The following is a 22708-nucleotide window of genomic DNA, read 5'->3' as shown; positions in this document are numbered from 1 at the left end:
GGCTAATCTAATAGGGAATACAGTTTACAAAGATGACTCATATTTCTGAAACTATAAGAAAAAACATTAATGAAAATATGATCATTCTTACCAATTAATGAGTTTAAATGTAGGTGTTTAGGAAGCTTTTTTTGTTAATAATACTATTTATACAACAGAAAGAATTCTTCAGATTAGAAACATTCACTACCTATAACTGAGGCAACTGGGTAGGAAATATTATAATTTTTATTGCACTGTGTAGAAATAGTGCTACTTTTATGCTAGGCACTGAACATGAACATTGTGATATGTCATAGAAAATGGTGCCACTTGACCATTATAAAAAGAAAGCACTGAAGTAAACCAAACAAAACCACTGAGTTACTAGGCAACTTCCAGTTATCTGTTGGTCTTGATTATCATAGAATCATAGAATAGTTGGGGTTGGAAAGGACCTTAAGATCATCTAGTTCCAACCCCCTGCCATTGGCAGGGACACTTCACACTAAACCATGCCACCCAAGGCTCTGTCCAACCTGGCCTTGAACACTGCCAGGGATGGAGCATTCACAGCCTCCCTGGGCAACCCATTCCAGTGCCTCACCACCCTAACAGGAAAGAATTTCCTCCTTATATCCAACTTAAACTTCCCCTGTTTAAGTTTGAACTCGTTACCCCTTGTCGTGTCACTACAGTCCCTAATAGAGTTCTTCCTCAGCATTCTTGTAGGCCCCCTTCAGATACTGGAAGGCTGCTATGAGGTCTCCATGCAGCCTTCTCTTCTCCAGGCTGGACAGCCCCAACTTTCTCAGCCTATCTTCATATGGGAGGTGCTCCAGTCCCCTGATCATCCATGTGGCCCTTGTGATTTTAGCACACAAAGAAAACCCCAAACCAAAAAAATAAACCTCAGGGCAAACAAGCAAAAAAAAAAAAAAAAAAAAAAAGAAACACCACAAAAAACCAACAAAACAAACAAACAAAAATCAGACAAACAAACCAGAAGCAAATGCTTACACAGCAGATAAGGAGCTATCCTTCTTTGGTTTCTTCTTTTCTCGAGCATCACTAAAATCGAGAGCAGCTTTGTCCATTCCTAGGAGCTCACTGATCCTGTCACGGCCATAGAACTCACCATATTTATCCATGACCTAAAGTTAGGAGGAATATTAAAGAGAATCAGTTGTGTAGACCAGCTGGTTTTTAGCTTGGTTTCTGAATTCAAGAGGCTTAGCATATACAAACATTTTCATCTGCTTGTTTCCATCTGTCTCTCATATCAGTCAACAATTTATTTTTTTTTCTGCTCATTTGCAATCAATCCAATTGAGGCAAAAGATGGTGTCAAACAGAAGTTTTTCCTACTTATTTAGTGAAAACAGGAAGAGGAAAGCAACCAACCAGAAGGAGAATAACTTAATATCATCGCCAACAGAAAAAAAATTACACTGTGAGATCACAAAGGAAAGGTATGTTTTAAATAACAGGAAAAGCTCTGTTTAAAATAATAACTCTTAGACAGTATTTGACCCCTACTAGTTATTTCTTTTAAGAAAAAAAAAAAGCAACAAAAAAACAACAAACCAAACCAAAATAAAAAAAATAACTAACTAAACATATTTAATTGGCTTTAAAAGCTTTCTAAAATAACCCAAGTGCCTTGATTAGGAACTGTAGAGATTTTTTATTTTGTTCCTTTTAAGGGGAAGTATTTCACGTTGAAATAGTTATAAAAAAATATCACTTATTAATTAGCTCCACTGAATTATTTTATAATCTTGTTTTTGTTAGTCAATTATGCTTCAAATATATTTTTTAAAATAAGCCTTACCTTTCTTTTCACAAATTTGTCCCAGTAGTTATTTGGAAAAGACCTGAAAATGACAGATAAAGAAGATTACATTTTAGACAGTCATGAGAAGATGTAGTCTTTACTATGATGTCATAAAAATTACCAACATTTAATTTCTAAGAGGCTCTTTCTTGTTGCTATTGTCAGCTAGTCATTTGTAAAGTCTTTGGAATGAATTGCCAAATGACATTCAGCCTAACCATGCTAATGTGGTTGACAAAGAGTGGCAAAGCCAATGCCTGCAGACAGGGTTCTAAAGCACCTGGATCTCACAGTCCCATCAGGCAATCGGCACTTTAAATATGTTCCCTGAGAGCCTTCAACACACACTAAAAGGATGCAAAGCACAGCTCATTTTTTAACTGACTGCAATACAAAATTGTCACTCTGCTTCAAAAAAACAGCAAAAAAAAAAAAAAAAAAAGCCATTTTGTTCTTTCATGGAACAGAGATGATTTTAAAGGAAAAACCCCAGGAATGAATAAGATTAAAAACTAATAACAAACATGAGTATAACAGATGCCTGAAACACTTTGTATAGCCTTGCTAGTAATACATCCCTAACTGGTGTTTATTTCAGACAAGATGGATGATCAACTATATAATTGTGAAGATTGAAGAACAATTCTTTGAAAAGCAATAAAGAGATGGAGTAGATAAAAACTCACTGTGTATTGATTACAAGTCTATCCCACTGTCCCTTAATATCATCTTCTGATGGCTGTTCAGTTATATACAACCCATCGAATTCCAATTTCCTTGCTACTTCCTTTTCTCTCTTAAAAATAACCAGTGGAACCTGCAGTTGAAAATGGTATCAGGAATTATTTAAAATGCACTGACAAGTCTGCAAATTTTTGAGAAAAGCTGGTTGTTATGAAAATTAAGTATGAGAACTAAACAAAGCAAAAGTAGTATTTAAAAAAAATTAAAAGACAATTGAATAGAACACCTCAAAGGTATAGGTGCACAAGGACGTGGTCATTGAGAATCTTATATATACATACACATACATATACATACATATATATACATACACATACATACACATACATATACAATGTACCATACAGTTGTGAAAAGATGGCCAAAAACCCTGAAAAGGGATCCTTCAAATAAAGTTTGAAGATCCTTCAGTTCTATGCAGTTCTTAGAGCTAGACAGATGAAAGAGAGCTAAAATAAAAATACTTCTAAAATGCTTAGAATTTGGGATCCCACTTTTGGATTGCATTTTGATACCCAGAGCTGTCAGAGGCTGTCTTTCATTTGTTAAAGAATTCTTGAGGTTTCACAGTGGGAAGCAAAGCAGTGGTTTCACAGCACAGAGCAAAGATAGATCAGAAGCAGTAAAAAGAAAAGAATCTTAAATCACATTCACATTCCATATACTTGATTATGCTCTGTAGTTCTTTGCCAGCAGTTGAGATGCCTGAGCAGTAAGGATCAGGCTTTATCCACAAATCTCTTTCATCAACTGGCTGACATTCAAAGCACACTCCAAGAAGGCAGATCTAACTGGAGTGGATTTTGCTTAGAAATCTCTTACCACAAAAAATAAACCATACCTTTCCCTGGAATTATTTCACAGGTCCCTAAAATTCACCCACCTTGCTTTACTGTCCTTGACTGTACTGCTAGTCAAGACTGAGCACAAGTATACTGAATAGTAATTATAAAAATTAGACTGCTAAAGAAATATGGTGATTGCATTAGATAGGATAACAACAGTTTGAATCTTATTTTCACACAGCTGAGAAAAACGTAGTGAATTCCACGCAAAGCAATCTCCAGAAGCAAACATATCATACACAGAGATGTTGTTATGAAGATTTTCAATCTTGAAAGCAGTACATCTCCAAAGAGAAGCAACTGAAACCATAGTTGGTCTTTTATTCAGGGTTTCAGAATTTGAAAGAAGGTAATTCATTATGGCAGATAATGATAAATAAAGTCTGTCCCTTCTGGCTAGAAAAGAAACGTAGTCCAAAAACACAACTTAAGAAAGTTGCATAAAAAAAGTCATAGTCTGGAAAAAAAGCTACAATCTGGGAGAGAGGACATCTCAAAAGCCAGAAATCTAAGCTTCATGCTGTGTGCCAACCACTGGAACAGGAAAATGTGTTTTAGTATTTATCAATGTGCAGAGACATTTAAGGTAGAGATTAAAATTGACCACTTAATGCAGTAGTATAGGACCATTTGCCTCAACTACAAATGCAGGTCATGTCTTTTTATCATAGAAAAAGTGATATCCATTAAACAAAGAAAACATATGAGGACCAAATGAAAGCTTAATAAAGAAATCATAAGAACAAATTAGCAGCCATACTACATCATAACAAAGGTCCATTTAATTTAATATAATCTTGCATTTTGACCTACAGGGGGAGTGTAAAAATGGGGGTAGTATGTCCCAGATATACTCCTCCCATCTCCAGAGATTTATACTATTTGGTCTTCCTAAATCAAAAGCAGCATTTTACCAGTAAATATGGCATCTTTATTTCTTACATCCCTAAAAAGATCTTCAGCAAGACATTCCTTTGAAAGATGCTTGAAAGTTCCTGGCAAAACACTATGACTAGAGTGTGAATGAAAAGAAGGCTCAACAATGCTGCATGCTTTTAAAATGACCCAGTTGACAGACTAGTAATGCAGACACTGTCATCTAGCTTCCTCTGGTCATGGGTACTCACAGCTTGCCTATGACAGTCACGAACTGCTTCTGCTGTAACTGGCTAACATGCCAGCAGTGCAAATGCTGATCCTATGGTCCTGTGTCAGCACAGAAAATCAGGTTCTGGTCTGTAACTTCCTAAATTCCCACATCACAAAACATACAATTTCTGTATAGGTTACACTAACAGAGCAATGTTTCTTTACACAGTCCCTCTAACTGCTTAAACAAAGTTGCTGTGATACTTTTCATATTTATAGCACTCAATGGACAAAAAAAGTTCAGAGACAGAAGAAAAAGCAGTGTTCATTTTTTCTTACTTTCAAACAGTAATACCCTATGATGCAGAAGAATGAGATGACTGTGTGTAGGATGGCCAAAATCCTCAGTGTGGGCTCCATGTAGCCACTGCTTTCTTCCAGGACGTAATGCACTGCAATGACCCTCTCATCATCGCTTTCCAGGCTGTTCAGCTTGAAACTCTCACCAGTAGATACCACAGGAACTTCCTTTTCTTCTGTTTCAGCAGAGGTGGAGACCTGTTTATATCACTGAATCTTAATATTGCAGTTGTATTCCTCTGACAGGAGCTTTACACTACTACAAACTAAGTAGTGTAAGTGAAAACAATGCCAACAAGGACAATATAATTGAAAGGAAAATTATTTTTTTTGTGCATAAAAATGTCCCCATAGCATACCTCACAGAGACCCTTTAATTTTGTTACAGCAATCTGTGTTAGCATGCATTTTGTTCTCAGCTTTTTTTTTTTTTACTCTCTGCTCACAGTAGCAAATTTGAACCTTGCTGACTTTTACCACCTCAAATTCAAGAAATGATATAACCCTCTATGAAGAAATCCACTCAGCTCCTGATAATCCCACATGTAGCTCTTATCAGTAGGGCTCTGACAAAAAAACAGTTTCAGTCTGAAGACTCTGGATTTGCATTAACAATATTAAAAGTCTTGACAAATAAGACCAATGATTCTAGGCAGCTTAAGATGATGTGCTTTCTATTTGCTGTACACACCCTCTCAGGGGAGCATAATGGCACAAGAAAATATCTCAGTGGACATGCTTTAGTTTAAGTTGACAGTGAAGGCTGGGCTTGTCTGAGTCACTGTACTGTGAAATGGAGCATCAGAGGCATGGGTATGGCTTTCAGTATACTGCCTCTGCTGCAAGACAGACCTTTAGAAATAGCTATTTGTGTACTGGAAGTCTACTAATTACCTCACATAAACACTTTAGCTCCCACTGTGTTAGATTTCTGAAGTGGCAGTATGAAGCAGGTACTTAATCTGTTAGACTAGGCAGTTTTACCATAGTGTACCGCCTACAAAACCTGACTGGTTTTCAGTATACAACTTGAAAAGTAATATTTTGACAAGTTTACCTTATAGAAAAGCAGGATGAAGTTGATGGCAAAAGCAACAAACAATGCCAACATCCTCATATTGTAAAAGTTTCGTGCAAAATAATTCTGAAAATAGAAACAGAACATAAATATACTTTGCTTCATTTCATGGAATCACAGAATGATTTGGGTTGGAAGAAACCTTAAAGAGCATCTAGTTCCAACTGCCTGGCACAGACAGTGACACCTTTCACTAGACCAGGTTTCTCAAGCCCTGTAATAATTATTCCACAATACTTATAAGGTTGTTGCATGGTTTGTTTGTTTCCCCTATAGAGCTTTTTAATAGAATTATACATAGGATAGTTGCCTCTTATGGAGAGACAAATTCTACAGGCTCACAAAGTGCTGTGAAAATTTGGGCATTTTATTCACATAAAAATGCATGTCTGTTTTCTGGTAATGGAAAGGCATCTCTGAAGTTCTACACTTTGGACCATAATTGTCTTTCCAAGAATTCATATCACGTCTACTAAGTTATTTGTGTGTTTCTTTTTTCTAACGTTTGAGTTAAACCTTTGACTTTATGTCCTTTTTACAGATGATGGTGATAGAAAAATTAGGTTTATCAAGCATAAATTTGTCTTCACATTGGTAGAATAGCATGGTGGTACACATCCCTGCCAACAGCTAAACACATAGACTAGAGAACAACTTACAAGAAGCTTCTGCTGGTATGCAATGATTTTCTTCCAGAAAGCAGACTCCTGAACTTCTGGTTCTCCATATCTGTGAGTATGAAGTTGTCTTAATTTCTGTTTTCCTTTGTCTTCCTTGGCTTTTTCTTCTTTTTCTCCATCTTCTCCTCTTAGGATACAAATGAAGCCAAAATAACATGTCAAGTTAATAAAATTGCTAAACAAAAAAATTAAACCACACCCCAAAAGAGTTCACTGCATCTTTTCCTGAGGCAGACTTATGCAGTTCACACACCTGAATAAAAAGGGGACATACATCTCTTCCGTCCAAAGAAGGCAAGGGTGACAGTCTGGTTAAAGTCTACAGATAATTAAACTTACAGGTTTGGCACCTTGAAGTGAGAATGCTAACTGGCATGTAATCAACAATCTACCAACCTTATTACCTGAGGTCTTCTTCATAATTGTGCAGCTAATACTTGTGCTGACAGATGTCTGTAAGCTGACAGCTGTATGTTTGTATGAGTGCCTGTATTTGGCACTCCCTTGCCCCCAACCTTATGCACTTGGAACTACCTGTTTCCCACAAAGGCTATAGAAAACTTTTGTTCTTGTATTTACGAGTCAAACCTCAATTTTTAAATTTCTGCCCAATGGTGGAATTCATAAGTATTCACTTCAGGAGAAAACAGGACTAAGAAAGCTTGACAGCATTTGATGTGTGATTATCAGTGTGATGCCCAATTATAGAAAGTCACAGTTAGGGGGCTACGTTCTCCAAACACATGATCTAAGGAATGGTAAATCACCTTAGAAGTTAATTTGAGATGATAGCATGATAGATGAAAGGATCACAGAAGTCCATTCGAAGCTAAACCAGAGTCAGAGGCAACTTAGAAGTTATATTATTAATTTCTCTATACCTATCTACAAACAGAATAGCCAATGTCCTAAGCTGCTTCTCTTACTAAAATACACTCTTACTAAAATTCACTTTTCAAGTGTAAGTTTGTCTTATGTCAGGAGTGGCTTCAGGGCAGATAATAGGGCCAGGCACTGCAATCATCACAGAGAACACGGGAATGACTGCAACTCACAGAGTCAAGCTGAGCAATACACAGCGAAATGATCTTCAAAAGTCAGCAAGACTTCACAAAATTATACTGAGTTAGAAATTTGCTGTACTGATTAGGAAGAAGAGTTTTTGTTATGGGCAAGTGTCATCCCACAACAGCAATAAAGATAAAGCTTGAGACAAAGGCACCCGCTTAGAATTTTGACAGTGATCTATCAGCTGCAGGCAGTGTACACATACCAGAATCACACATGTATCAGAAACCATAAAACACAGGGAAGGAGCACCATACATTTCACTGGTTAAAACCAAGCACTATGTTTTACTTTACTCTCTTTTCATTCTGAGCTAATCTCATTAACATTAATTTTAATGTACCCTAAAAATTTTAAAATTATTATTTATCAAATGTTAACAGTAGTTCTTCATAAAGACTTGAGAGTACTCAGTAATTCACTAAAATTGCATTGGGATATTAAGAATTTGCAAAATCCAAATACCTTGAAATAGTTAATAGTGAATGGGAGGGGCAAAAAAGATTAGCTCTCTACCACTGATGGATAACAATTTTCAGGCACTCAGGTGCCCTTACAATTTTTCCAAGAGATTTTCTTCTATCTTTCAGACTTGCCAAGAAAAAAATAATCAATCAAAAATTGAAACTAAAAGAAACTAAACTGATATTAGAAAAATAAATTGCTGGAAGAGGGAAATTCATAAAATCTCAGAGTGATGCTATTTACATGCCATTTCCTTGCAAATGTGCATGGACGTGGATGAAGGTTCAAAATCCTAACTGGAACATGAATGGAAACAAAATTAAAGGCAAAGAAGTAAATCAAGGTGGGTTTTTCAGTGAAAGAAGCGTTTCATAGGATCAGAGGTTAAAGTAATACATACTCTGCTTTTTCAGGTTCAGATTTCGTTTCCTCCTTTTCTTCCTTTTCATCTTCTTTCACCTGCTCCTACAGAAAGTCAGATTAAATAAAATAAAAGTGTCTAAACTATTATTCAGTACAGTGTTAGGCTTTTTGTTAAAAAAAACCCGCCAAAACAAACAACAACAAAACAACAATTGAAACCTGAAAGATGATCCTCTAATTTACATTAATGAAGAGACATTGTAACACTGAATCAGAAGGCAGCTGTGGGAATTCAAGTTTATCACATCAGAGAGGGTAAACACCAGTAATTATGGTTGATTACTTAAAAGACATGTCACAAAACTGAGAAAAACACAAATGCAAATTTTGTTTCAAAACTATAGCTAACATATGACAGCAGAAATAAAAAATACAATTACCTGGACTTTTTCCTGCACTTCAGGCATTGGAGCTATGGATGGAGTGCCCAGTAAGTCACTCAAACCAGCATTTGGATTGTGAGGGATCAATTTGTACTGTCCACCTTCTCGTTTCAAATCCAAACCAAATATGTCTGAGAGTAGATCACTCTCATCTGATAGAGTTCTCAGATCTGTCAAGTCTTCTGTAGGCAATACAGCTTCTGTTGGCTTCCTCTCCCCCTCTTCTCCTTCCCCACGCACCTCATCCTGAGTGGGATCTGGCATATTAGCTAATAGCTCAGCAACCTTGATTTTCTTTGCTCCTTCTACTAGGCTTCCTCCAAGCAGCAAACTGCATATGATGCGAAAGAAGCCCCGGACAACACTACAAGCAAAATGTAGTAATCCTATCAGAATGCTCCAATAAGAAGAAAACAAAGCCATGACCATGTCCTTCATGGTCATTTTCTTCACTTTTTTCATCTGTTTCTTTAGGCTTTTCATGCTGAGCATTTTCATAAGAGTCATTAGGTTATATTTAAGAGCGACTAATGCTGACTTCATGGTCACAAGTGAGAAGAAACCCATTCTAGGATCCTGTTCCTCAGGCTTGTCTTTCTCATTCTCCTCTTTATTTGCTGACCTTTCATTCAGATCTGATTCAGAGATCTGGGCAGCCAGTTGCATTTCAAAGATGGTATCCTCACAGAAATTAACAAAAAGCTCCATTTTTTCTTTCTCCCCACCTTCATTTACAACATCAAATATAAATTGTCTCTTTGACTCTTTCACCTGAGGTTTCTCCCACTGAGTCCGACTTGACTCACTTATTTCAAAATAAACTCGTTCAATGCGCTTTGCACTGCCCATGATTTCTATGCGTCCAAGGAAAGGCTGAAAGTAATTCAGCACACTCTCAGACAGCTCAAGAAAAGTTTGCAAGCGGGTATCATGGGGCATGTGTTCTGACAGGTTGGTCAGGAGAACAGCAACATTGAAACCAATGTCTTTGGCAGGTTCATGGAACCGTTTCACAAACTCCTCATAGTCCAGAGTCTCATTCTCATCTGTTTCAGCACATGACAGCAGAAACTCAGTTTCAGACTGCGTGTAATGCTTATGGCTTTCCATTGCCTTGTGAAAATCCCTCTTTGAAATTATCCCTTTACCATCAGGGTCATATTCTTTGAATGCATCAGAGGAAGTCAAATCCTTCAATTTTAAGAACATATCAAAAAACTTCAGAATCATCTCCACATTGTTGGACGATTCCACAAGCATATCAACCATCTGCTTGCCAATAGTTCCATTCACAACATTACCTATATGCAATGACATAAAGTTAGAGATACTGATGGCAGTGAATGCTTTAGCAAAGAAAAGTAAGTAATAATCACTACTGAAATAATCAAACAAGTAAGAATGATAAACTACTGGCTAACACACTCACATGAGAAAGCTAGCAATAAAATCAGAAATCTCTTACGAATAACACTACCCTAAAAAACGTAAGTGAATAATATTAGCCATTAAGGAAAGGAAAAACTAACAAGCCTTACACAGAAACATCCATTACATTTAACATAGTGCTAAACGTGACAGAGCATAGTGTGAATTTTACTGTAGTGCAGCATAGACAGAAAGTGTCATATTTCTTAGGATGAGTAGCTCTGTAGGATGCTGGTGAAGCACAGCCTAAAACACTAAGAATTTAATTTGCTTCTCCATGACCTTCCAGAAAAGCAGTAGCGATTCATGCTACAATACAATCTATGCTGCATTTCCTGCCCTTTTAAGTTCTCTCAAGAAAATATATGTGATAGGATACATGTAAGAAGCAAAACAGATCTCTGGATCACCTATATGTATGTCTGGTTATTCTAGTATTGGAAACAGTAATACAGTACCATAAAGGACCTAAAGAAATAGTAGTATTTCTTGACAGTGATCACATTCTCTGGGGAATCATAATTTTGTGTATTACCTATAAAGGACTTTGAACTTTGCCACTAGATAAATCAAAGTCTGTACTTTATGGCTAAAATCACTATGAACATAAATACAATATAGTAAAGGTGTTAACAAAATGATCAATAAATAGTTCAGTTCCTAGAACTCAGAATTCCAACTTCAATAGTAAAAAAACCTTTTCACCTAAGCCAAAAGAGAAGCCAGTTAATGGAAGCAAAGTAAAATTTCTGCCAGGGATGGATTTTAAACAGCTCTGGCGCTCAGAATTAATGTAAACTGTATCAACTACACTATATAAATCTCACAATTACTTGAAGACCTAACAACTCTTCTCACAATTGAGACATAAAAATTAAAAAGGAAGATAGAGCATTATCTGTCACATAAAGAAAATCACAAAGCTAAAAACTTTGCTTGAACAACTTCTAAAGAGGATTTCAGATTAAATTTTAACTACCTTCCAGCATAGACAGCAACATGACAACCATATCCTTCTGAAGATCCATTAATTCCTTTAATAATTCAATTTGACTGGAATCCTAAATAATGAACACAATATATAAAATGAGATACCTGTTCACTTCTTTGACATTTATATACGTGTATGCATATTTCATCTGTAAAAATGAGGCACAGAAATTAAGCTAGTGGTGCCAAAGCTGGTAATACGGTGAAAATATATTTAATTGCTCAATTCCTTACAGTGCATTAACAGGATCAGATATTTACATGACCATCTGTTTAGAAGAGAGTCATTCAATAAAGAAAAAGTGAAAACTGCAGGTGATGAAAAAATTTAAAGCAATAACTGCGTATGTCAAGCTCACAGATGATGCCTCTATAATGTTTCATGTCAGCTTAAACATCATCACTGGTGGTGTAATCAAATTTACAACTATGAAATGTAAAAACAATGGCAACAGCACATAGAGCTCAAAAGCATAACATGATTCAAAGTGAGCACTTCTATTATAGACCAGTGAACTACTTTGGAAGAAAAATGAAATAAAAATCAGCATATTTACTAATAACTTTCCATTAGTATTTCCTTAAATAGACATTATATTAATTCCTTTGTCTTTCTTTTATCTCATTGGGCTTATCAATTTTACTATTTCCCCTGCCACTGATTTCAACCTGGAATCTATCTGGATAGATTTATTCAACTACTTAATTTCTTCTCATGATAACATGGCTGCATCATGCCACTGATAAGGCATACTTAGCATTGCTGGACTTTGGTGAATAGTACAGCAAACTAAAGGCACTCTATGGCAATTTGGATCTTAGACTGAAAACAGCACAATCTGGAAATAATGATTTCCAATTGATTTGTCTTGTAAGCTTTCATTATATATCTTCTTTCTTTAACAGTTCCTTACAACCTAGAGGATCTTTATTCATTTAAATTGAAAATTTTACTTTCATTTTCCACTTTGCAGAGAATTCTTAAGAAGTATTATCAGTATGCCGTTGCTTCCTTGTAAAAGACTAGAGAGGGAAAACTGAAGAAAAAAACCCCAAACAAAACCAACAAACAAAACACTAAAAACCAACAACAAAAACCAAACAAAACCCAAACAAAGCAGTGATTTAGCTTTGTTCCTTTCTAAAACTTGTTTCAAATACTCTCCAGAAGTGCTCTAGAAACTCCCTGTGTAAAACAAAACCCAAATACTTAGCCTCGATAGCCCCTCTTACAGAAAAAAGCCATATGGCAATTCCTTTAGCCATACCTTACACTTTTGAAAAACAGTATTTCAATAGAATCTGAAAAGCTTATTGATATATTCTTGCAATAAATTACAAATGAACAGGAGTCCATGTCTATTTTGGTCTTTCCCACCACTGTTTAGCATACATTTGGAGTGGACTATGTTTCTGTCATCCTGCAGAACAGCATGATTAACTCCACACACTACAATGGATGTTGTGCAAAGCCCTTTGGCTTTCTCTGAAGTGGCAGGATAAGCCCCATTATACTCTAGATGCAGTAATCAAAAGATGCTATGAAGCCACTCTGGGCACAGCTATGACTATAAACTTTGAATTACTGTAAAAACAAATCTTGCCAATAGTCACATATTTCTTAGTCAACACAGAAGCTAACATACATTTGACTCACTGTCATTAAATAGTTGAATACTAATTTCCATGTTGCTTGTGATACAGGAAGAGAGCACAATAGTCACCACTGTGGCCTACCCTAACATTTGCTATTTTTTCAATTCTTAAAATAACAAAGATGTACCAAAAGCAGAAAAATATCTACAGGCACTTATAAATACACTGCAGGAGAAATTCAATGTATCACTCTTGAAAATCAGATCTCACTGTGATGCCATTTCCTGGAAGAAGACCTTTATTTATCTGTAAAGAATGAGAAGTGTACCTGTAGCACAAAGTCTTTAAATCAAAGCAACTGGCCTACCTTCAGTCATGCAGTCCTAAGAGCAGGACAGAATCATTTGAGCAAGACCACTTTAATTTATGCAAAGAGCACTTATATGGATACAATTGTAGCCAAATAATGAATCTAAAAACCTCAGAGACTTCAGAGTTCTACTCCTTAACAATAACTAAAACCTTTACAAGCTTCTGACACTTTTCTCTGAGAATGTTAAATAATGTAAAAAATTTAGAATACTACATTCAGTTAAGATGTGTAATTCTTTGAAAACGTAAGAACTTGGAAAATGCACTGCTTAAAGACAGGATTCTTCTCACCTAATTTTAATCCTCTAAAGAGCTATCTGTGCTAGTCCCCTACACTATTTCTATTTATTATTAAATGAGCACTCGCATACAAAAGCAATACAGCCATTCTAAGGGCTCATTATTCTCTTTTTCTGCAAAGAGTAGAAAAGGCTTAGATGCAGACATGGTTTGAAACAGAGTTCACTAAGGATGTAGTAGGGGTCAATGTAGGGGTCAATGCAGGACACATCAATGAATACAGGTTCTCCATACAAGGCTCACGCAAAACTGCAGTAAACACTGTGACAGAACTTTGGTATGAAAACCAGAAAATGATAGTTCTTCCTGAATACTGGTGATATGCTTCATTTGCATCTTCAGCTAATCAGCTTTGTGCCTTTGGCTAGTAATCCAATTATAGGCCTGTTACATACCCCCTACAATTTTGTAATTTCCTCGCTCAACAATATTGTATTTTATCACCTCTGTTTTTTATTTTTCCTCATATATCCCCCATTAACTGTTGTTATGAATGACTCAAACATATTAACGAGTCTGCTTATCTTTTATAAATATATTAGTAACTTAAAATGGAAAATATAAAACAAAAAGATACCTGAGATAGCTTCATCTGCATGTGAGCAAACACATGAAGAAAACCAACTACAGCATCCCATAGCCTGCTGTGTGCCAGACTTTGTTGATTCCCAGTACACGGGCCCTATTGTTCAGGGGGAAAAAAAAAAAAAAAAAAGAAAAAAAGAAATCCAGAATTTATTTGTAAGAAACTCAACAGAAACAGTAAGAAAGATACACAGGCAGTGAATAGCTCAGGTCTGTCCTTTCAAAACCGCTATGAAAAATTTATCAGATATAGAATTATCTATTTAATAATACCACTGACTGTAAGCAATCCCTATTCATAATAATCATTCTGCCTCTGTTTTAGCCAAGTCCCAATTTACTAATTCAGAACCACAGAAAGTGTATCTGCTTGCAGCTTTAAACTGCAAATGCTAAAGGGGTATAGATCTTCAAGCTGGTTCTTCCTTATGTATTCTGTAAATCAGGAATAACTTTATAGAAGGTTAATGCAAAATTGGCATAAGTTATTAGAGAATCAAACTTCTGATTTTTTCCTCCAATATATTCTAGCTGTTGTAGACAATAGTGCTAAGGAATATTCTTCCAAAAATTCCAACTTCTGAAAATCAGGAATACAAAAACTTTTGAAGCCTCAAAGGATAATCTTTATCAGCTAACACCACTATTTGTCTATTCTCAAACATGTGCACACTAAATACATGTATGCACTACATATAAACTGCCTCTACTCATATTTATTCAGTCCTATTCCCTCCCTTATCCTCCCTTTTGTCCTAATGAATTATGAAATACTATTTTCATAATAATGATCTTCATTTGAATGAAAACAGCATAATAGACACCTAATAGTCTAATGAGATTCTCTCTAGCCTATTATTTGGACAAACAGACTGTAATATTGTTTACTGATTTATATGAAGAACAAATTAAGTATTAAATTATACTGAATTCCTAAGATGTCCTGGAGGAACTGTGGTATATTGACAGAATGATGCTAATATTATTTATTACGGGGTCTACCTCATGTACCTCTCTCTGATTCTCAAATATAATGTGTGATTTCATTATTTCAAACACAGCACTAATGCCTTATAACACCCTTATTCCTGAGAGAGACTACAATATAATGTTATGTTGACTAAATAGCAATTATGTTTTCTATTGATCGTAGTTCTCCGATAGACTAAAAGTGGAGATTTCAAAGTGGGTAATGCTACTGCAGTTTAGGCCAAATTAAAACAAAAAAAAGTAAACTGTATTGTCTTGCATACAACAAAAAATTGATTATTTACTAATAACATTAAATCTGATAAAATTGCTAGGATTCCAAAAGAGTAGTGACAGCTATATTCCAAACTTCAATAACTTCACTTTCTATTTAAACAAAAGTAATAAAATTATTTTGAAGCACACATGCATTTATATTATGTTTCTGTGTTATATATAGCTGCACTACATCTTCAAGCCAAAAGTATGACTAATTTTCTTTTGAATAAGTTAATTTCCAGTGAATGTAATTTACCTGGATATACTCTGTCAGAGTATTGAAAACTTGCTTTGCAACCTGGATGGCTTTGGAAAAATTTCGCTGTCCTTGCTCATCAATAACATCCTTCCCAGAATAGTACCAATAGAAATCACTAATGGATTCCTAAAAACCGTTGTGAGAAGCACAGAGATTATATAACCAAACTGCCTCTAACTGGTTATTCATAAAGCTAAGAAAAATAACATTAGATAGCATTCTAGTTCTAAAATGTATTTAGCTTATAAAGCTTTTAAATGTCCCCCAACAATTGTCAAGCATTACTTCATGAATTACAGTTTCATCTCAAGGGAATCAATAGGAAATCAAATAAACAAAATAAATAAGTAAAAAGCCCCACAGCAAACGTTTAAAAAAAAAAAAAAGATCTGTTGTTATCTGCTCTTAGAAATACAATCACCTGCATTCTGAAAAGGAGTATTCAATAGTACTGCCATGCTGCGTGCTGTATGCTGTTCATTAAACAATCTTTCTTTATACTCTGTGCTTGACAGTCAATAGTGGTAGCACATGCTGTTTTTTGTGCATGATTTCTCTTTGCATCTTCCCCAAAAGTGAACTTATTCAACAAAGTAAGCAATTGAATAAAAATAACTGTATTGTCCCTACAACTTCTACAAAATGCATGAGGATAAAAAGCATCACTGATAAAATGCAGCAACTTAAACCTACCAATTTTCAAAGCCTGGAGTTCTCAGACTAAATAAATGAATGGCTGAAGGGAAAACTTAACTAGATAAACTACAAAAACACAACAATGCATACTATGATGCACAGTGATTTCCAGAAAGATGAGACTAATAGGTGAAAAATATTAACTTTTACCACAAAATATGGTTTTGTGCCTTTCACATGCTCCAGTCTAGAAACAAATTAGATCTTTTTACATTACTTTCTACTGACTTGTGACAATGTAATGAGTTCATATTTAAAGACAGGGAGAAAATTCAAGTCAGAGGGTTAAAGGGTTTTTAATCTACCCCTCTGCTTTGTTTTTCTTTTTGTTTTTTTCTTCTTGCCCTTTTTTTTCCCCCTCATTAGAAAATAATGCACTGTACTTATGCTTCACTCCATGCTATCTCATGACTATCCATACAGATGCCCAGTGGTTTAAACCGAATCAGAACACAGGTGAAAAAGCAGCTGGCTGAAGCTTAACTTGAACAATTTGAAACATTTTTCAGCCATGGTGCAGTCTCAGTCACCAACTGGCTACCAGTATTCACTGATACACTTAGCATCTGCCTTCCCCCTGCTCTCCATTGCATTCTTGCATAAAATAGCTGCAATAAATCTTTCCCAGTTTTTTCACCTTTGACTCTCACAGTAAAAAACAACTCTTCAAGAACTGTAACCAGTAGAGATTTACAGTCTTTCACATCAAGATGGGCTACGGTCACCAGAATAAATGTTATGACAAATAAATGTGCTCCTCTAATAAAACGGAACATTTTGTGATAAGGATGAAGTTTGATTTTGCTGTAAACATGAATAGCTGAAGAAAATTCCAGAGAAATTATGTAATTTGGAATTTCCATATACAAAGTTCTGTCTTATGATCAAAAAAAGTACTTTTTTAAAAAGGTAAATACCGTATAGACACAAGTCATTATTGTTAGCTGCTTAACTAGTGTGCAAGTTAACTTACCTGAACTCTTAATAAATAATCCACAGTGGAAATGATAATATTAACAGTTGTGTTGTTACCAGTCTGAGTTCTCAGGTAATTCTGAAAATCTAAAAATACAAATAAAATTTTTATTTAAATTTATTTAAATATTAAAGACTTACAAAAGTATTCCTGAAAATTCATTTTAATTTAACATGATCTAAGAAACTACACCTTAAAGGAATGGATTATTTTATTAAGCCTTTTTTTTTTTAACAGTTTTAAGAGCTTTAGCATTTTATTGCAGAGATCACATGAAGGTAGAAGCTTGATTATCTCTTTCATCTGTAGAATTTTAACTTGGTCTTATTTTCACCACATTTCTGATTTATTTTACATCTCTGGATGTAAATGTACATCTCCATCAATATCAACATAATTACACATAGTATATATTTTAGAAAGCAAAAGCAAGTTTAATTACATAATTATATAATTCACAAGTCACAAATATGCCTAATGGCTAAAAAAGAATGATTTCTTTTTCTCTTTTTTTTTCTTTTTCTTCCCTAATAATGACACACAGAGCACAGGAAAATGTACTTAATAATAAAAATACACTTAGTAACATTTATTAGTTTAATTTGTTCCGGTATGTTTAAAATAGATGCCGTTTCTTCAAGAAATGTATTGTGTATGGTGGAGTAATTCCACATACAATTCCAACTGACATTTGTGCCTTATAACACACACCAGGAAGTATACAAATGCAAAATAACAGTAGCCATATCTTCCCATTACATTCTTCCTCTAAATCTTCACTGTCTAAAAGTTACAAGCCACATACATTTTCCTACACAAGTTTACATTTCCTAGTAGGTCAGGATACAAAACTTATTCTTTTGGAAACCGTTATGTTTTCTACAAAATTAAAGCTGATCAAAAATAAAAAGACAATTTAAATACACATAAAGGCAGCTACCCTGCCTTTCATAGTATTTTATGAATGCTACCAAACCTTCAGCAGTGAAGAGCTTTTATCTTTAATTACCATCACCTTGGTTTAGCTGACTGGCAGCCTGCCCACAAACCTGAATTATGCCCTTCACAAAGCAATTGAAGGAAGCGGAAGAGGTCACATGTAAACTCATCATCCTGCATCACCTTTTCTCCTGTAGAAAGGCCAGATGGAAGCAGATTATTTCAGGCTGCCAAGTAACACCCCATAGCCCCTAAAGAAAATCTCCATATTTAATTTTCAGAAAGAGAGAAGGGGTGAGAGAATGTGTAATTACCAATCTATCTGAAGCACAAACACTTGTGCTTTGCAGACAGTTATTTGGTTAAGAAAAAAAAACAACAAACAAAAAAACCAAAACAAACAAAAAACCCCAAAACCCAAACTTAACTTCTGATTTATAAATACAGCAGCATGAGCTTGGCAGCATTTTACAAATAATCCGGTTTACATTCTTGTTTGACTTTGCTGGGCATGAATGCTGCATTACAGACACAGGTTAGAATTGGATTAATTTGATTCCCATTCATAACACAACATGATACTTTAAAAGTACATAAAGAAATATAATCAAAGAGTAAAGAAAATTATTTCTCAAATAACTATTAGATTTTAAAGTACTCTGAAATTTACAGCTCTATGTATGTATTCTCAAGAATCATCTGAGCTGAAATATTTGAGGATTCAGTACCTGTCTGCTCCTGACACAAAATGGATGTTGGGCATTTGCCTCTCCTGACAAAATAAACTAATGAACTTACGATGAACTAGAACAAATGTCAATGTGTTTTATTTAATTAGGCTCTTCAGTTTGTTTTTTTTGGCAAACAGCTAATATGCAAATGTATAAAGCTTCAAATAATTTTCTTGATTCTTCACAATAAACAGTATACTAAAACTCCTCAATTAACACACTGTTATTTCACTTGCTCCGATGCACACAGTTAACTGTAAACTCACGTGAAGAGAAGAAATAACCATTCACCCAGGCAAGCAATCACAACCTAGGAAAAGGTAGAACAGCTAATAACACAGCACAGGAGGACAACAACACAGGTGCTCAAAACAATGAAGGCCTCCTATTGAAAATAAGGAAATTCCCATTTAGGACTTTGAAAAAGTATTTGGAATGTGTATGGCAACAAAAATGGAAGCCATAAAAAAACTTTTTAATATACATCATTTGAATATGCGGCCAAGTGCTATTTGTAGGTAAGGAAAGAAGATAAAAATGTAAGCAAACTACAAAAGATTTTGGAATATTTTATAAATGAGAAGATACTTTAGGCTTTATTTGAACTTCTAAATCCTGTGTCTACACAGAGAATAGTTTTAATGTGCGAACAAAAGAAAATCAGAAGAGTAAATTAATTGCAATTTAAAAGTTTAAAAAAGAAAGTTTTAGACAATGATGGTAACATTAATTACGGAAATACTCTTATACTGGTGGAGAACTAATTGTAATGCATACATTTATAAATTATTATTATATTATTACAAGTACATTATTGCAGCTTGTACTCTTTTCGGCTGGGGCAGTTAACCTTCTTCATAGCAGCTGGAGGTAGGTTTTTTTCAGTGATGTCCAGTGATAGGACAAGGGGCAATGGGTGTAAACTGGAGCATAGGAGGTTCCATGTGAACATCAGGAAAAACTTCTTTACTGTGAGAGTGACAGAGCACTGGAACAGGTTGCCCAGGGGGGTTGTGGAGTCTCCTACGTTGGAGATATTCAAGGCCCGCCTGGACAAGTTCCTGTGTGATGTACTCTAGGTTACCCTGCTCTTGCAGGGGGGTTGAACTAGATGATCTTTTGAGGTCCCTTCCAACCCTTGGGATTCTGTGATTATGTGAATCTGTGTTCCTATGTTTTGGATTTGTGCTGAAAACAGTGTTGATAACACAAGGATGTTTTTGTTAGTGCTGAGCAGTGTTTATGTGGAGTCAAGATCTTTTCTGCTCCTCACAAGACCCCAGCAGTGAGTGGGCTGGGGGTGTATGAGAAGCTGAGTGGGGACACTACCGGGACAGCTGACCCCAAATGACCCAAGGGATCACATACCATATGGTGTCATGTTCAGCATATAAAACTGGGGGAAGAAGGAGGAAGTGGGGGACATTTGGAATGATGGCATTTATCTTCCCAAGTGTCATGTGTGACAGAGCCTTGTTCTCCTGGAGATGGCTAAACATCTGCCTGGCAATGAGAAGTGGTGAATGAATTCCTTGGTTTGATTTGCTTGCATACATGGATTTTGCTTTATCTATTAAACTGTTTTTCTCAACCCACAAGTTGTTTCACTTTTACCCTTTTGATTCTCTTTCCCATCCCATGAGTGAGCAAGCAGCTGTGTGGTGCTTAGTTGCTGGCTCAGGTTAAACGATGACACAGCTGAATTATAAACAATTTCAAACAATTTGGAAAATATATATATTTTTATATATATACATATATATTTTATATATATATACACGAACATGATTAGAAGTTTAACTTTACATAGTCATGAACGTCTATATGTTCAAGATGATGGATTTATCAATCTGCAGCTTGTGAATTTTGAAGCGAGTATCTTCAGTACAATGGTAGGATTGGGAAGAAAAAAACATTTTTAAAATTAACATGAATACTTTAAAAGTACATAATTTCACTCTTTCCTGTGACATCAAGGCATAATGTTTGGTATTTAGAGCACATATCACCAAAGCATATGTCAACACAGTTTCTTGTAACATGGAGAAAGATATAATGCTCTCTGTCCTAATTTCAGATGTGTACTTCTGGTAGTGGCGAACAATATGCAATTCTTTCTCCGAGAATTAGTCAAATACTATAAATGACATTCCATGACACTTTTCTCTATCCCAAACATAAATACAAGTTATAACTTTTTCAGTCACAGAAGACTGAAAAAGCTTTCAGCTAATTAAACACTGAAAAATAAATTCCTGTTTCTGTTAGTGTTGATTAATTTATATGTACTATATATGCCCAAGGCAGCAAGAAAGTAAAATCAAAAGGTGCCTGTGCACTTAAGACTATGTTATTCAGCATTACTTTGAAGTTCAGTCTCGAAAGATACTTTTATATGTTGCTGGTTAGAGGCCAGAGTAGAGAATATTCTGCAAGATTAATCATGGGTTGTTTGTTTTTTTCTAATTTAACTGAACTCCTGTCATGCTTAAAGTTGCACGCATTGTTGATCTAGGTGAATATTTATATTTTGCAATAATAAACATTACAGAATGCCAAATATTTGGTGAAGCCTGTACCTTCACACATGGAATGTGTGTAGCTTGACTGCTGAGATAGCAGTGATTTTAAAAAATAACTCAAGGGAAATTGCTGATGTATTGCCACTGGAAAAGTCAAGCCCATAAGGGGTCCAACCAAGTAATTCTTGCATATCAAGATATCACTGAATCAAAGCCATTTGTGAAGGAAGATCAAAGGAGGTGATCCTGCCCTCTGCTCTCATGAGACCTCATTTAGAGTACTGTGTGCATTTCTGGTGTCCTCAACATAAAAAGGACATGGAACTGTTGGAACAAGCCCAGAGGAGGGCCACGAGGGTGATCAGGGGACTGGAGAACCTGCTGTATGAAGACAGGCTGAGAAAGTTGGGGCTGTTCAGCCTGGAGAAGAGAAGGCTGCATGGAGACCGCATAGCAGCCTTCCAGTATCTGAAGGGGGCCTATAAGGATGCTGGGGAGGGACTCTTCACCAGTGACTGCAGCAGTAGGACAAGGGGTAATGAGTTTAAACTTAAAACAAGTGAAATTCAGGCTGGACACCAGGAAGATGTTCTTTACTGAGAGCGGTGAGGCACTGGAACAGCTTGCCCAAGTAGTGGTAAATGGTCCATCCCTGGTGGTGTTCAAGGCCAGGTTGGACAAGGCCTTGGGTTACATGGTCGAGGGTGAGGCATCCCTACTCATGGCAGGGGGGCTGGAACTGGACGATCTTAAGGTCCTTTCCAACTCTAACTATTCTATAATGTTAGAATTAAGTTACGGATCAGTATTTTTTCTACCTGTTTCTCTTGCCCTCTATCAAGTAAGACTTTTTGAAACAAGAAGGAAAACAAGTCTTAATTAAAATGGCTATACAGTTTAATTTAGTAATTAATTTTCCAACTTTTAGTACATGCACTGGAATTTAGGAATTCTTATAAAATAAATTTAAATTTTAATAATATTTTTAGTTAGTTCCACTGAAACAATATCACAAAATGAATACAAGCTATTACAAAATTCTGTGATATTGAAGGTGTTTAGGTACATCGTTTCACATAAGTTGAAACACCAGTTCCTTTCAGAAATATTTTTGT

At 35.5% G+C, this 22708-nt stretch overlaps 1 protein-coding gene across 6 annotated transcripts in view; it reads right to left on the bottom strand.

Annotated features, from left to right (window-relative positions):
* RYR2 (ryanodine receptor 2) overlaps positions 1–22708 on the bottom strand; it is a 381518-nt gene that overhangs the window by 16204 nt on the left and 342606 nt on the right. For all 6 annotated transcript variants that reach the window (XM_061365725.1, XM_061365727.1, XM_061365728.1 and 3 more), the window contains 13 exons: positions 18451–18531; positions 17399–17487; positions 15727–15855; positions 14215–14319; positions 11359–11440; positions 8949–10252; positions 8546–8610; positions 6592–6739; positions 5912–5998; positions 4834–5052; positions 2503–2633; positions 1814–1856; positions 1000–1133 (listed from right to left, as the gene is read on the bottom strand). In XM_061365725.1, coding sequence (XP_061221709.1) covers positions 1000–1133; positions 1814–1856; positions 2503–2633; positions 4834–5052; positions 5912–5998; positions 6592–6739; positions 8546–8610; positions 8949–10252; positions 11359–11440; positions 14215–14319; positions 15727–15855; positions 17399–17487; positions 18451–18531 — 2617 coding nt within the window. The remainder of the gene's footprint in view (positions 1–999; positions 1134–1813; positions 1857–2502; positions 2634–4833; positions 5053–5911; positions 5999–6591; positions 6740–8545; positions 8611–8948; positions 10253–11358; positions 11441–14214; positions 14320–15726; positions 15856–17398; positions 17488–18450; positions 18532–22708) is intronic.

This window comes from Neopsephotus bourkii, unplaced genomic scaffold, assembly GCF_033783945.1.
Source record: "Neopsephotus bourkii isolate Nb327-2 ecotype Australia unplaced genomic scaffold, CSIRO-AGI_Nbou_v1 NB_1292, whole genome shotgun sequence".
NCBI lineage: Eukaryota > Metazoa > Chordata > Aves > Psittaciformes > Psittacidae > Neopsephotus > Neopsephotus bourkii.
The sequence above is the reverse complement of the archived record's forward strand: the minus strand, read 5'-3'. Positions and strand labels throughout refer to the sequence as shown.